This window comes from Ovis aries, chromosome 15 (genome assembly GCF_016772045.2).
Source record: "Ovis aries strain OAR_USU_Benz2616 breed Rambouillet chromosome 15, ARS-UI_Ramb_v3.0, whole genome shotgun sequence".
NCBI lineage: Eukaryota > Metazoa > Chordata > Mammalia > Artiodactyla > Bovidae > Ovis > Ovis aries.
The window spans coordinates 74,806,798-74,822,845 of record NC_056068.1 but is presented as its reverse complement, the minus strand read 5'-3'; the positions used below and the strand labels follow the sequence as shown (position 1 = coordinate 74,822,845).

Sequence of the window (16,048 nt, the reverse complement as noted above, 5' to 3'; positions counted from 1 at the left end):
CACCGGTCTGGGGGAGGCGGGCGGGGAGCCGTGGTGGCGACAGCAGCCCAAGAGGGACAGCCCTGGCGGGGAAGGAAGGGGAGGAGGGGGTTTCCTCCTGGCCTCTTTGAAAGCACAGGGCCCCGCAGCGATCTCTCAAGCCTCCGGGGCAACATCTAAATGCGAGACCTGGAAACCCAAGAGCCAGGGGAGCCCAGGGAACGCAGCTGGGGAACAGAAGCTGCGCCTGCGAGACCAGAGATCCACTGGGAGGGGCCACAGACAGGGCCCCACTGGGGTCAGAGGGCAGTTTCGGAGCAGCAGGATGGAAGCAGGAGTATGTGGGGTGGGTGGGCCTGGAGCGTGTGAGGAGCTATGGACACCCTGCTTGCGTCTCTCGGGCCTAATGAGCCTCTCTGCACCCAAATCGGGTAAGCTCTACGGGCCCCCACTCTGACCTGTTCTCCCCCGGCTCCGAGAAAACGCCAGGCCCCATATGGCAGGGGGCCCTACTGCTAAACCTCTCTGAGTTCTGCTCAGCAGGGCCCCAAATCACCAACTCCCACAACGGGCGAGCTGAGCCCTGGGACCCGTCTCTTACTTGTCCAGGTCATAGAGAGTATGCGAGTTCTCGGTGACCACCTCCACACCAGCCTCCTTGGCCATCTTCATGATGGCTGCGTCCCGTTCTTTCCCAAAGGGTTCAGAGTCATACTCAAAGGTCAGGCGGGTCACCCCCCATTCCTGTGGGGGAAAGAATCTGTAATGCTCACCACTGCTGGGGAGAAGGAAGCCGGGCGAGCTCCCTGCCGAGAGGAAACCAAGCACGTGGGGAGACCCGTCAGAACAAACTGCGGACAACGACTTGAACCAGAAAGCCAACCATCTGAGGGCCTCGAGGTTTGAGGAGGGCAGGCCCCTGAGGAGAGGCCAACAGCCCTCACCAGTGGAGCCCGAGGCTGGCGGTCCCTGTGGCATGAGAGAGGTGGGCAGCTCTGGGCGCCACCAGTGTCCTTGTGGGAGAAGAATACAGCAGGAGGCTATAAATACACGCTCCCAGGGGAGCCCCCTGTCCCAGAAAGAGGCAGAGGATCGCCACCTCCCGCCTGCTCAGCAGCCTTTCCCAGAGCTCCTGGGGGCCCTGCAAACTTCTGGCCTAGTTTTCTTGGCAGACTTGTGCTACGAGAAGTGTCCTCATGGTTTCCATGGCAACACTCCTGCGGCCAGTAGCAAACAGAGCTAGTAGGCTCCAGCTCTCAGACAGCTGGGAAAGGAGCAGCCGCCCTTGGCCCAGAGGTCAGAGAAATCAGAGCAGAGGGGCCACATATTTTAAAAGAAGGGGATTCTTTTCCAGGTCTTTAGTTATGTCTGGTAGAAATCTCTGTATTTCCTAGCAAACCTGGGAGAAAGCAGCCCCGTGAAAGGCTGCACCCTTTCTGGAGCCCACAGAAAGCCCTAGAGCATGCAGCTAGCAGGAGGGAACCACATTCCAGCCCAGGTCTCTGGCCATGGTCCCTGAAAACCCTGAGCCCTTGGGGCGAGTGTCCTGGCCATGCACACGCCGGTCCAGCCTCAACTCGGCCCTGCTGCCTCTGGGTCCTGTGCAGAGCTGCTTATCTCTCGTCCAAGGTTAAGGTTGGCACTAAACATTTATTGGGTACTTACTAGGAGCTAAGTATTCTGATTAGCAGTTCATACTATTATGAACTATGAATAATAATCAAGGGTTACTATTAGATGACACCTTCTCCAAGAAGCCTCCTTGGCCCTCTTCAGAAAGATTCTCTGGCACCTGCCCGTTTTCCATCACAGCAGTTACCATATGGCAGGGAAGCCACCCACTACTCGCTAGTTTCCTCCACTGGAGTGTGAGTACTGGGAGCAGTGATCGTGTCGCCTCAGTCTTCATCATCCTAGGACCCGGGATGGGGCTGCGCACGTAGCAGAAGCTTAATAATATACAGAGAATGGCGCTCTGTCTGTATCTCTGGGCTATTAGTGGGCTGGCCTCAGAGGTGCTAGGAGGTGGGGCAATGCAGCAGGAGAAGAGAGGCCTGTGTGTTTAATGGTATGGTGGTCACGAACACAGCTCCGGGCTCACAGCCTGGGCTCAGGTCCCAGACTGCTGCTCTGAGCTTCGCAGGCATGGTCAAACTATTGCTTCCCTGTCTGCAGGACAGGGACAGCAGCACCTACCTCTGAGGGCAGCGGCAAGGAGTACAGGCATTAATGTTCATAGAGCACGTACTGAGAACAGCGCTTGACTCACAGTCAGCCCTCAGTGAATGCTGGCTCTTACCAGCACTGTGTGATTTGTGCATGTTTGTCTGTGTGTGGGGGTGTGGGGAGGTGGGGAGGTGAAGTGAATGCCGAAGTATTTACTCAGCTGCCTGCCTCGACATTCAGTCTTTCCTCTTGTCTTTTCCCTCCAGGAAGAACAGGAAAGGAAGCGGGGTGCAGAGAGGCATAGAAACAATTGTGTGCTGATGTCCTAGAGCCCTCTGTTCATGAGCACGTCTGTCTTTTTAAGACCCGTTTGGGTCTTAAAAAATGTGTATTATAAAGGGTTTGTGGGGGAAACTGGGCTGGCTACCTGATACAGCAACCAGAGGCCTATGTGGTACTGAAATGAAGATTCTGTCGATCATTTACAGAGGAGGTAGGGACACTCCCTTAAAGAGGCTGATTTTTTTTTCCCAATAAGAGGAGCAAAGCAAGAGGGGAAATGCCCCTAGACAAACAGGAAACCTCACCCTCAAACTCCTGGTGCAAGAAGAGCCCTAATAAACCTTGCTGGCTTGAACCAGGAAAATAGTTAAGGGAGCCAGGGGTGTCTGGAGTGAAATAAGTCGCTACATCCCATGTCTGAACTGAGCTGGGAACTTTCCAGCAAGACACCAGATTCCCTGATGTTTTCCTTAACACAGTTTCCATTCTGTGGGCAGCTGACCAGCTCCATCCGCTCCCAGCTTCCCTAGCAGCAGTGGTCAGCCCAGCCCTGACTGTCTCCACTTCCTCAGTCAGAACGTCGTTTCATTCAGTCCGCGGGGGGCAGGCGCTCACCGTCTTGTCCCGCACTCTGCGCACGTACCTTGAACAGCCTCGGGAACACGTCAGCCGGCTGGCCCCGGACCACAAAGAGGCGGGAGTTCAGTTTCCTTAAGCTTCTGTCCAAATCTTCCAGAGACTGAAGCAGGAACCTGCAGAAGCCACGGAGTCCTTGTTGGTGGTAACATAACAAACAGCCACTTCTTCCCAACAAAGCGGCGAGAACCTTGTTTATGCCAAACCAGTAGCACAGTTCTCCTGGGTTCTTGTCCAGGCGTGATGTGGTGGGGGGTCAGGGCCACCTCCGCTGAATCCTGCCTTTGCCATTACTAGCTGCGTGGCTTTAGGTAATTACTTAACCCCTTTAGCTTCTTCCCCCCTAATCTGTCATACACAGTTGGTGTTAGTACCCATTGCATAGAACTGTTAAGAAAAGAAAGCCAAATAATGCAGAAGAGCATTCAGTACAGACCCCAGAAGAGAGGAACCTGGGGGAGTGTGAGCTGCTCCTACTCGAGCCATTCCTCGCGATCAGAGGCAAGTTGCTTACTCCCTCTTGGCCTCAGGCCCTGGGTGTAACTATCTGCCCATCACTAGGGGACTGTGAGAACCACAAGGGAGAAGAGATGGGGGAGCCATCTGAGAAGCAAGGGCAGTCCTGTGGTATGTAGGCAGAGGTCCCATCAGCAGAGGAACAAGACTGCAGTTGTCCTGGAAGGTCTCATCCACCCTGGTCCGACAGACTCCCTGTCTTTCCGCACTCACACTCTGGTCTGTGTGGGTGTCTCCTGACACAGCCCTATGGCCTGGGCTGGGTCCCCAGCGTTTCATTTGGCAGGTAGCCCCTTCCTCAGGCCTCTCCAGGGCCCTGGCCATCAAGTTCTCATCCCAAGAGGGAGAAGGTATGTGTCTGGAGGATTCCCTCCCATGCATCCATGGCTATGGGACTCCAGAAACACAAGCCACCTGGCCTGAGGGCTGGATCAACGTGGGACAGGGACAGGAAACGACCATTGCCTGAGAGCTTTCAGGGTCTGTTTACTTTACAGGACCACAAAAATGTATTACCTGCACAGCTAGGCAAAGGAGACAAGGAAAGATATACTCATCTGAATGCAGAGTTCCAAATACTAGTAAGGAGAGATAAGAAAGCCTTCCTCAGTGATCAATGCAAAGAAACAGAGGAAAACAATAGAATGGGAAAGACTAGAGATCTCTTTAAGAAAATGAGAGATACCACAGGAACATTTCATGCAAAGATGGGCTCAATAAAGGACAAAAAAGGTATGGACCTAACAGAAGCAGAAGATATTAAGAAGAGGTGGCAAGAATACACAGAAGAACTGTACAAAAAAGATCTTCACAACCAAGATAATCATGATGGTATGATCACTCACCTAGAGCCAGACATCCTGGAATGTAAAGTCAAGTGGGCCTTGGGAAGCATCACTATGAATAAAGCTACTGAAGGTGATGGAATTCCAGTTGAGCTGTTTCAAATCCTGAAAGATGATGCTATGAAAGTGCTGCACTCAATATGCCAGCAAATTTGGAAAACTCAGTAGTGGCCACAGGACTGGAAAAGGTCAGTTTTCATTCCAATCCCAAAGAAAGGCAATGCCAAAGAATGCTCCAACTACCGCACAATTGCACTCATCTCACATGCTAGCAAAATAATGCTCAAAATTCTCCAAGCCAGGCTTCAACAGTACGTGAACTGTGAACGTCCAGATGTTCAAGTTGGTTTTAGAAAAGGTAGAGGAACCAGAGATCAAACTGCCAACATTCGCTGGATCATGGAAAAAGCCAAGAGAGTTCCAGAAAAACATCTATTTCTGCTTTATTGACTATGCCAAAGCCTTTGACTGTGTGGATCACAATAAACTGTGGAAAATTCTGAAAGAGATGGGAATACCAGACCACCTGACTTGCCTCTTGAGAAATCTGTATGCAGGTCAGGAAGCAACAGTTAGAACTGGACATGGAACAACAGATTTGTTCCCAATGGGAAAAGGAGTACGTCAAGGCTGTATATTGTCACCCTGCTTATTTAACTCATATGCAGAGTACATCATGAGAAATGCTGGGCTAGATGAAGCACAAGCTGGATTCAAGAGAAATATCAATAACTTCAGATATGCAAATGACACCACCCATGGCAGAAAGCAAAGAAGAACTAAAGAGCCTCTTGATGAAAGTGAAAGAGGAGAGTGAAGAAGTTGGCTTAAAGCTCAACATTCAGAAAACGAAGATCATGGCATCCGGTCCCATCACTTCATGGCAAACAGATGGGGAAACAGTGGAAACAGTGACAGACTTTATTTTTGGGGGCTCCAAAATCACTGCAGCCATGAAATTAAAAGACGCTTACTCCTTGGAAGAAAAGTTATGACCAACCTAGACAGCATATTAAAAAGCAGAGACATTATTTTGCCAACAAAGGTCTGTCTAGTCAAGGCTATTGTTTTTCCAGTGGTCATGTATGGATGTGAGAGTTGGACTATAAAGAAAGCTGAGTGCCGAAGAATTGATGCTTTTGGTGGTGTTGGAGAAGGTTCTTGAGAGTCTCTTGGACTGCAAGGAGATCCAACCAGTCCATCCTAAAGGAAATCAGTCCTGAATATTCATTGAAAGGACTGATGTTGAAGTTGAAATTCCAATAGTTTGGCCACCTGATGCAAAGAGCTGACTCATTGGAAAAGACCCTGATGCTGGAAAGATTGAAAGTGGGAGGAGAAGGGGATGACAGAGGATGAGATGGTTGGATGGCATTACTGACTCAATGGACATGAGTTTGAGTAAACTCTGGGAGTTGGTGATGGACAGGCAGGCCTGGCGTGCTGCAGTCCATGGGGTCACAAAGAGTCGGATACGACTGAGTGACTGAACTGAACTGAACAGCTAGGCATGATCATCTTTCTGAGAAATTCATCAATACTTTTTTTGGTGGTGGGGGAGGGGTGCTCACCATGGGGCATATGAGATCTTACTTCTCCGACCAGGGATCAAATCTGTGCCTCCTGCATTGGAAGCATGGAGTCTTACTGCTGGGCCACCAGGTAAGTCCCCATCAATACATTTCATGACCTCTATTTTATCTTTAAATTAACAGTATAAACAGATTAACTATTCATGTGGTTCAAAATTCAAGTTACAAAAGGGTACACAGTAAAAGAAGTCTCCTTCTCCTGCACCCCTGGGAATTTTATGCTCCTCTCTAGAGACAACTAATGTTATCAGTACTATTATATGCCTGAGATGCTAAGCATGTTTTCTTTTGAATTCTCTCAGCACATTTTGAAGAAAAATACTACCCTTTTTTATAGATGAGGAAAATGAGCTAGAGAGGATAATAAATTTGCTGAAGATCACAGTTATTGGGGACAGGTTCCTACCCGACACTGTTGGTCAGACTCAAACCATGTTTTCTTCCTTAAGCCTTCTAGCAGCACATCAGACACTGCTCCAGGGGCTGAGATTCTTGTAAGCTTATGTTATGACGAACACACACCAGACTCCAGGTGATCCACTGACCTGCTCTTCTGCAGGAAAGAGGCCCTGGCAGGTGAGCTTGGTTCACAGCCACCTCCTGCTACCTACCCTGGGGTCTCCCACCCAGCCTCGTCAACAATGGGAGTCACTAGAGTCTACTTTGAGCACAATGAAACCCAGGGGATCCTCCGCCGCACAGCACAGTCCCTTGACTGTGGGAGCCTTACAGAAGCATCGACTGTTCTCAGGCCCCCCTGCCGCCTCTGACGTCTTTGATATGACACTCCCAGGCAGTGAATGCCAGAGATCCACATTCCGGCACAAGATGAGTCCTGGGCTCAGCCGGAAGCATTGTGCTAGCTGAGGAGCAGGCAGGGACTCTCTGAGAGGCTGCAATGGGAGACTGACAGGCTGAAAGCCAGAGCTCCGCCTCTGCGAATTTCTATTTTTGAGCACTGACACCCTTAGAAAAGCAAAGCTGAGACAGTGACGCACTGCACTGCACTCGCGCTGGCCTCCTCTCAGGCCTCACCCTCCTCTCAGGAGAGAAATAAGAGAGATTGCTTCCATGCCACCTGCAGGATGCCTAGGGTAACTGGAGACTTTCAGACTTCACAACCTCTAGACAGAGGCTCCTCCATCTGCGCCTCCCAGAAATGTGCCTGTCTTGCACTTGGGGGCCCGCATCCTTCACAGTCCACTAGGCTGAACAGGACGCTGAAGCTACAAACAGGACTGGCATGCACGTGAAAGCAAGGTTCCAGCTGCCTTCTGTAGACTCTATTTCTAGACCTCATGTATTTATTTGGCTGCAAGGGGTATTAGGTGCCACACCATCTTCACTGCACCGTCTTTTGTTTCAGTGCATGGACCCTCTAGTTGTGGTGTGTGGGCTCCAGAGAGAGCAAGCTCAGTGCTGTAGCCCCTGGACTTCGTTGCTCCATGGCACGTGGGATCTTAGTTCTCCAACGAGGGATTGACTCACCGTGTGTTCTTTGCTCTGCAAGGCGGATTCTTAACCACTGGACCACCGGGGAAGACTCTAGACCTCATTGATCAAAAGGAGAGACTCCTTGCAGCACCTCTGAAGTACAGATGACCCAGTGAGAACCCTTTCTGACAAGAGAAGTCTACAGCCAAGGCAGGCAGCAGAAGGCAGGACTCCGAACTCAGCAACCAAACGATGGTAATAGTAACAGCAGTAACTAACATTTCATGAGCATTTACAGTGAACCAGGTACTATTCTCCCTGGAGGAGGAAATGGCTACCACTCCAGTGTTCTTGCCTGGAGAATTCCATGGACAGAGGAGCCTGGTGGGGTACAGTCCATGCAGTTGCAAAGAGTCAGACAGGACTGAGCACGCACACACAGGTTCTATTCTACCTGCTTTACATACATCACCTCATTTAATTCTCATTTTACAGTTGAGGAAAACTGAGGCACAGAGAGACTAAGTAATCTGTGTAACATCATTCACCTAACGAATAACCAGGATTCAAACCTGGACAGTGTGGCTTGGTGTCTGCATTCGTAACCACCAGGCTCCAATGCCTCTCAACCAGTACTCACCCCCTGAACACTGAGGCCAACACTTTGCTACCAAATCCTTGTTACTCGAGGGGGATCAAAACAGTTGTGAGTCACCCAGAAGCTTGCCAAAATGCAGGACCTCAGGCTCCCTCCGAGACCTCCAGAAACAGAATATGCATTTGTAGCAAGCTCCCCTGGTGACTGCTTTGCACATTAACGTTTCTAGCTTCTATTGACAAGCTGCCTGCCTTGACTTCTAGTTTGTTTTCACTTAAGTTCCTCTCTTTGAGATCCTGGTTTTGGCCCTCTAGAAATGCTATTACTTCCAACTCCCCTAACCCCCAGTCAAGCCCTGCAGAGGGCTTCTCCAGAAAGGGAGGTCTCACGATGACCTCCAGGAGCCCCAGATTCCAAGCAGAGAAACTGCAGCCACGGCTAGGGCACCACCCGAGAGGCCTGCCAAGAAGGAATGTGGAGCAGTGCTGCTGCTGGGCAAAAGCGCCCTGGTGTTGGCAGGCACATTCTTTCACCAGAGAGAACCTTGGGCCTTTGTGCTCCCCTAGAGCCCTCCTCTCCATGTGGCCAGTTTCTCTTTACTCCAATGAGGGACGACTCCAGAGAAAACTGGCCTGGGCACTGGAGGTGGCAGTGTTTGGGCAGCAGCTCACCCTTGGCAGCTCCCAGCCGAGCTCACACGGCCGACATTCAGAGCACACAGCCCTGTGTGAGCGGCTCATGCTCACCCTTTGGATCAGACGCCATGTGCAGCTCAGCTGCATTATGTAAGTGCCCTGCAGTCAGAAGCACAGCGGAGGAAACCAACTTGGGATTTCCAAAAATACTAAGAGGACAGTAATTCAGGGACTCCATGGAGCTAGCCTTTCAAAACAAGACTGGCAAATCTTTAGGCAAAGACTTCTCCAGAGACAGCAGATTCTGTATTGAGAAATATTTTTGTTTATTTGTTATTAATAGGAGGAAGGAAAATGATAGTGAACTCTTTTTTGGGGTCCAGATCGCCCTTGACCAAGTCTTCCCTGTTTCAATCCAAGGTTATTTAACTGTAATGATGATACTGTTGGCTGGCCCAAACTGGCTGCATATGGCATTAATAGAAATTAACTTCTCCTAAGGGCTGCCCGGGTGATGCGGTGGTGAAGAAGCTGCTGCCAGTGCAGGAGACACAAGAGCCGAGGGTTCAATCCCTGGGTCTGGAAGGTCCCCTGGAGCAGGAAATAGCAACCCACTCTAGTGTTCTTGCCCGGAAAATTCCATGGACAGAGGAGCCTGGCAGTTTACGGTTCATGGGGCTGCAAAGAGTTGGATATGACTGAGAGAGCACGTGCACACACACACACACAATTTCTCCTGGAAATGGGACGAACTGAGAGAGTAGCACTGATATACAGACGTGGGCTGTCGATAAAATAGCTGGGGAGAAGCTGCTGTGTATAACCCAGGGAGACGAGCCTGGCGCTCTGTGATGACCGAGAGGGGCAGGATGGGAGCGGGGTGTGAGAGAGGCTCAAGAGGGAAGGGATATATGTAAACAGATAGCTGACTCATGCTGTTGTAAGCAGAAGCTAACACAACATTGTAAAGCCATTATACTCCAATTTAAAAAAAAAGAAATTAAGAGTGCTTAGGCCAAATGGAAAAGGACAACCCAAACCCACAGTCCACAGCAGGGATGGATCTCTATGTATCACTTGGATAAAAATATATTTATTCTTCCCTAACTTCAAAGACAAAGATGAAGTTCAAAGTTTTCATGCCTTTGGGGCAGATGGAAACATTTTCTCAGCAGTAGAACAATAAAAATGACTCTGCTGGGTACAGAGAAACTCAAATTCCCTACCAGCAGACCACAGTTTGCAATCTCCTTCTTGCTGGCCAAGCTCCAGGCAAGAATCACCCAACATGGGCAGTGCACACGTGTTTAGCTCCCAGCAGTGGGAAGGGAGTTGTTCTTACCAGGCATCCCGGGTCACCTTTTATTAACTGAGCAATTTCAGCTGATATTTTATTTCTACCAACTCCTCCTGTCCCCAAAGTTCCTGACGACAGGTGCAGCACAGAGCCAGAGAAAACGACAGAAATAAAGGCTGAGGTGAATGAACTGTTGCCCAACACCTGTCTCAGTTGTAGTAGGGAGAGAAAGGTAATTAAAAAAGCAAAAAATGCAGAGGCTTATTTGGAGTACCCATTTTAAAATCTAGAAGCAGTTCACACCCCAACCCCCCCACCCCCCCGCTTTTTCTTTTTAATTCTCACTGCAGTATGTCCTTCCAGAGGCAGTAAATTTGGGGTAAGTAGGGCTGGGGAAAGTGGAACAGGGCTAATTAGTACTTGACAAAAAAAAGTCCTGAGGTTCAAATGCTACTATGAGCCATAAACTTCCCACCGCCACCAAGGCAAGGGGTGCGCTAGCCCTACTCCTATGTTAATAAATCTACATATTCTCGGCTGCCTTTCTCTGTCCATTTTGACTCTTAGAAAGTGTCCTTCATGGTTATTTTAATCTGATTTATCTGCTGAAGAACGCAGTGTGGGAGTCAGTGTAGGAAGTGCAGGAGGATAACAGAGACACAGATTGTGGCCCCCTGGCCTCTGGCAGAAGGCCTGGAGCCCACTCTTCCGCGGAGGCTTCTCAGAAGCAGCAACTGAAGTATTTGCAGAGCTAGAATGTTCTGCTGTGGCACAGTTCTCCCAGGTCACTTCCAGATCCAGAAACAGCCACTGGAAGACTACACCTATTGTAGTTATGCAGAGGTGCGTCTGGCTCTATCTCTCCCTCAACCCCCAACAAAATGCACAAAACCGCCTGCAGTTCTGCCTTCACGCTGAACCTGGGAGCAGAGTATGGTGGGGGTGGTATGAATGCATCTGTGTCCAAACCCAAGAGCAATGATCGTATTCCATCTACTTTGGGTGACTTCACCTCTCGTCTGATGCCAAAACAAATCGCACTTCTTGCCAATGAGCTGCAACACGTATCCCAAGTTGTCAGGCTGGGGTTCTCGGGCCAGTGCTTCTCTGGCTTTGCTGCACATGACAGCTTTAAAGACCCTAGTGCCCAGGCCATAACCCAGAACAATGGAATAGAACTGGGAGAGAAGGGGACCCAGGCATCTTTTAAAGGTCCTTAAATGATTCCTGTGTGCTGCAAGGTTAAGAACCACTGCCCTAGTATGTCCCCCAGTTTTATTTATTTCATGGCATCAATTCTACTAAAGGAAGGCTGGTTACTTGTCTTGTGCCACGAAAACATAGGCTCCGGGTGCTCTGGATACCACATCTGTGTGTCCACTGCTGTGTCCCTAGCAGCAGTGCCTGGCAGATATTAGGCATTCATTAAATAATTGCTCCATTAACATCTGCATTCCTGCATGGCCTCTGACTTCAGGATTTGACCCGAGCATCTGAGTTTAATCAGCAACAGAGTTTTCGTCATTGATCTGTGACCTCCACTACCACAAAAGTATAGGCAGTCCTATGCAATGTCCTCCAAAACCTAATAAAAGAAGAACCTCCTTCGTGACAATACAACCAGCAAGCAGTCTGGATTCTATTTACTCTGCCTGGCACGCTGCCACTGGGAGAGGGGCAGAGTCTGAGACTCAGTCCATGCTAGGGATGGCAGGTCATTTGAGAGTGTTTGTCAACCCCAACCTCCTATCTATAGAAACTGGAGCAGAGGCAGAGCAATACAGCAGCTGAAAACTGTGTGGGCAGGCTCTCCACAGGACTGTTTTTAGTGGTTCTCTCAATACTATATTAAGTGGGGCGGGAGGGGCACTGAATAGACCCACTGCTGGGGGCACTCACTCTCCTCGCAGGGCACACACCTTGGAAAGGAAAGAATGGTGGAGAGCCGGCGTATCCCGGGAATAACTCTGCCCCTTGTGCAACAAGGCCACAAGCAAATATCCTCCAGAATAATGCAAACAAACCAGAGGACTACTGCAGGGCGTGTTGCACACAGATGGGAACACAGTGTCTCAGAACCCCTTGGTTTCAAACACTGCTTAGAGAGAAAGCACATCCACTGCCTCTTTGTTCATCTTTTCCCATGATCCTGTCCACTCCATCTCCTGGGTGTCATCAAAGAGGGGCCCTCGATACCACTGCTTTCCTGCTCCCTATCTCAGCACGTCAGCTGATAAAAGTCTAATTCACAATCGCTCATCCGTGCTTTAAAATCAGTCTTGAGAGAAGAAGAGGAAGGAGGGGACATTTTTGGTTCCTTTCTTTTTTTTTTCCTGGTGAGTCCATAGCTGCTGAGGGAATTCTCCAAAGTGGGTTAAGCACTGTTCTCTGCTCTCTAGCTCAGGACAAAGTGTCTCTAACTGAACATGCCCTTGAGCCTGGCACTTTGCTTTATCTGATGCTAAGCCAGAGTCTCTAGACATCTCCCAGAGACAGGATGATCTTGGTGGAGGGAAGGCAGGATGGATGAAAAAAATGGATTAAAAAAGCCCCGGGGCTTAAAGATGACCTTCAGGAGCTGGGCAATGCGCTCTTTACTTGAAGAACGCAGGCATCTGCTGTGCTGTCAATTCAGGAACCCTCCCTGTCCTCACCCCACCCCCACCCCGCCCCAGGTTCATGCCTAGACAGGAGTCCCTATTCTGCCACTCACTGGCTGCAAGTCCTCGGGCAGGTCAGCTTGTCTCTCTAGGATTCGAGTCTCACCCGTACAACGGGGATCATGATCTGTCCCACAGGAACGTCGTGAGGACCAACCAAAGAGGGCAGCACCCAGTGCGGACCCGCGGTGTCAGAGGCTAGCCCTCCTGAGGCTAACCCCTCGACCCCAGGCCATTACTACCGGGACTCACTGCTTCCCCGGTCCCGGCTTCTCCCCTCCGGGCACTTGGCTCCGTCGCCCTGCTGCACCTCCTTAAGGTCGGGGTCTTTCGGCAGAGGCGACTGGGACCAGAGCCTCCGCTTCTGAGGGTGGGTGCCCCAGAGGCCAGGCTGCGTGCTCCGGGCCCAAGAACCGCGCCCCCGCCCCGGGGCCCCCCTCACCTCCATCGGTTGATCCCGACTGAGGAGGAGGCCGCGAACCAAGGGTCGAGGATGTAAACGCAACGCACGCAGTGCGCCCCGCGCACAGCCGCCAGCAGAGCCGGGTTGTCATGGAGCCGCAATCCCTTGCGGAACCAGTGCACTGAGGAGGCGCCGTCCCCACGGGGCGCGGGCGCCTGGGCCGCCGCCGCCGCTGAGGCAGTCGCCGCTGCCGCCGCCGCCATCACCGCCCTGACTGCTGGAGCTGCCACCGCCCCGCCCCCATAGGCGCCGCGGGCCTGGCCCCCGGCCCGCCCAGTGACCTATGACGCCACGGCTCCTCCCTGGGGCCCCGCCCCACGACCCTGGAGCGCCTCTGCTATTGGCTGAGTGCCTCTCGCCGGACGATTGGCTCTGAGGCGCCCTGGTCTGTCCCCGCCCCCTCACGTTCCCGCCATGTGTGGGCTCTCTGGAGAGGAGCCCTAGGGCGAGATAGAGTGGAGCTTCCCAGGGAGGTCTGGGCGTGGACGGTGTCTGGAAGGACAGTGGATCCCAGACGTCTTGCTTGAAGCTGTGCGGGCTGGCGGGGTTGCTGTGACTCCAAAAAGTGACTAACAGGACGAACAAATGGCTGCCCTACGTCATCATCGTCATCGATAGCATCGTCACCTACCTCACTCTACATCGTTACATTTTACTACAGCCACTGTTTATTGAGTGCATCTTTTAAGCCAAGCAGCATGATAATACCCTTACACTGACGCGTGGAGAGGTGCCCTGCTGTGCAGCAGCAGATGGGTTGGGAGTAGGGACTGGAAACGTGGAGGATGTGATTTGAGGTAGTAATGATGCCTTCAGATGAATTTTTTCCGTTTGTTCTGTGTTTAGTAGACTCAGTGGTACCTCTGTATGCAAAGCACTGGACTGAAGTCTGTGTGAGATTGACAAGTGGGGTCCTCTGCTTCTGGGGGTCATCAAATGAATCTGTCTCAATTTGGCCCTAGGTGTGCCTGTGCTCAGAACACTTCCTGAACTTGGGAATGAGAAATGAAGGAGTTTAGCAATATAGCCAGCAATTTAGCAGCATTACTTGGAACAACTCTGTAAACCACAGTGTTATTGCAATCCTAGGCTCTCTCATTGTCAGGGCTTTGTACAAACTGTTCCCTCAAACCTGGATCACATACCACACCCCACCCCCTTTCTAATTTCAGTTTGTCCTGTGTCTCTGCTCAGTGTGACTTCACCAGGGCTTCCCAGGTGACTTAGTAAAAGAGAATCCACTTGGCAATGCAGAAGACATGGGTTCAATATCTGGTCTGGGAAGATCCCCTGGAGAAGGAAATGGCAACCCACTCCAGTATTCTTGCTGGGGAAATCCCTGCACAGAGGAGCCTGGTAGGCTACAATCTAAGGGTTGCAGGGTCAGACACGCCTTAGCGACTGAACAACAACAAAACAACGCTGTTCAGCGTAGAGGTCGTTTGCTGTCAGTGTAGACAGCACATCTCACTCTGTGCTTTTTATCACTGGCTTTATACATGATATTGGAATTTCTCATCTGTCTGCCTCATTAGATTATAATCTCCTGGAGGGCAAGGACTGTGGCTCATTTACAGTTATATTTCCAGGATCTAGCTCAGTGCTTGGCACTTAATGCTCAAGGATTATTTGAGTAAAAGTTAGACAGGGACTAGAATCTTAGGTTGCCAGGAACATTAATGGTCTATCCCAGTCCTGACCCTGTTGTTATTTTTAACTCTTCTCTCCAAAGTCTTGCTGAATAATGAGATGCCACCTTTTGTTATTTTTTAAAAAAATTTATATAATATTTAAACTGAGACATAGTTGAGCATTACTTTCCTTTTGAGACTTTTTGTCCTGTCTTCTAGCCCCTTTTGCCTCCACAAGGAGTGGAACAGAGAGTGGAAGGAGATTGTTCTTTCCTATAGCCTCAAAGATGGGTATTTGCTTCTCCTCTGAACTCCCATGATGCTTTCGCTATAGAGCATGAGCTCTGTGAGGGCAGGGACTGCATTTATCTTGCTCACCAGTGTATTCCCTGCACTTAGTTTGGTACCTGACATGCAGTGGGTGCATAAATGTTTGCTGAGTGCCTGGGTGATCATCATTTATCTCTCTCTTTTTTTCTTTTTTAGTTGACATGTCTTGCAAGTTTGGCAGTTTATTTGTTGAGGAAATAGGGTCATTTTCCCTGCAGAGAGCCCACATTCTGGGTTGTTCTCATAGGCTGCATCTCTGAGAATCATTTAACATACCAGTCTCTAATCCTGTACTTCCTGTCAATTGGAATCCAGGATTTTTTTTTTTTCCAGACAAGGATAGCTTATAAATGAACTTTCCCTAGGAAGCAGGCACAAGATATCAACTTGTTCCTCATTTTGTGATTTTAAGATTGAGCACTGTTTTCCAATGCCATGGCTCTTTCTATCTTATAGGTTATTATGAAAGGCAGTGTGGTTAACCCCAAGGTCTTACACATTTGGAATGACTGTGTTCAAATTCTGATTCTGCTTTTGCTCTGAGTGATCTTAGGTAAACTAGTTGACCTCTCTGTGTCCCACTTTCTTAACCTATACAATAATTAGGATACAGTAAGCATTTAATAATAGCTAGCTCCTATTATTCTAACCACCAGGATCTCTGTCTGCTTTTATTTTCCTTGCAACACCCATGCCCTGGGTCTTTACACATAATGAGTGCTCCATAAGTTGCTGAGTGAATAAAAGATTTTAGTCAGTTTTTTAAAATCCTCAAAATTATACCAATAATGAAAAGGGAAGTCATCACCATCAATCCCCAAACAAATCAATTAGTTTTTATCTTCATGTAGCCTTCCAGACTTGGTCCATAAACATCTGAGTTCTGCAACTTTAATCAAAGCAGAGGTGCAATGTTGCATGCATCTTTGAACAAAATATTAAACATGTTTCATAAGGCTGAGCACCAAAGAGCTGATGTTTTCA

General features: G+C 49.8%; 1 protein-coding gene across 2 annotated transcripts in view; it reads right to left on the bottom strand.

Moving 5' to 3' along the window:
* CRY2 (cryptochrome circadian regulator 2) overlaps window positions 1–13,328 on the bottom strand; it is a 34,924-nt gene extending 21,596 nt beyond the window's left edge. Inside the window, exons 1-3 of one of the 2 annotated variants that reach the window (XM_027978974.3) lie at window positions 13,083–13,328; window positions 3,071–3,179; window positions 581–723 (exon numbers count right to left, since the gene is read on the bottom strand). In XM_027978974.3, the coding sequence (XP_027834775.1) occupies window positions 581–723; window positions 3,071–3,179; window positions 13,083–13,306 (476 nt within the window). In that variant the 5' untranslated portion in view covers window positions 13,307–13,328. 2 annotated transcript variants of the gene reach the window in all.
* Between the last annotated feature and the right edge of the window lie 2,720 nt (window positions 13,329–16,048).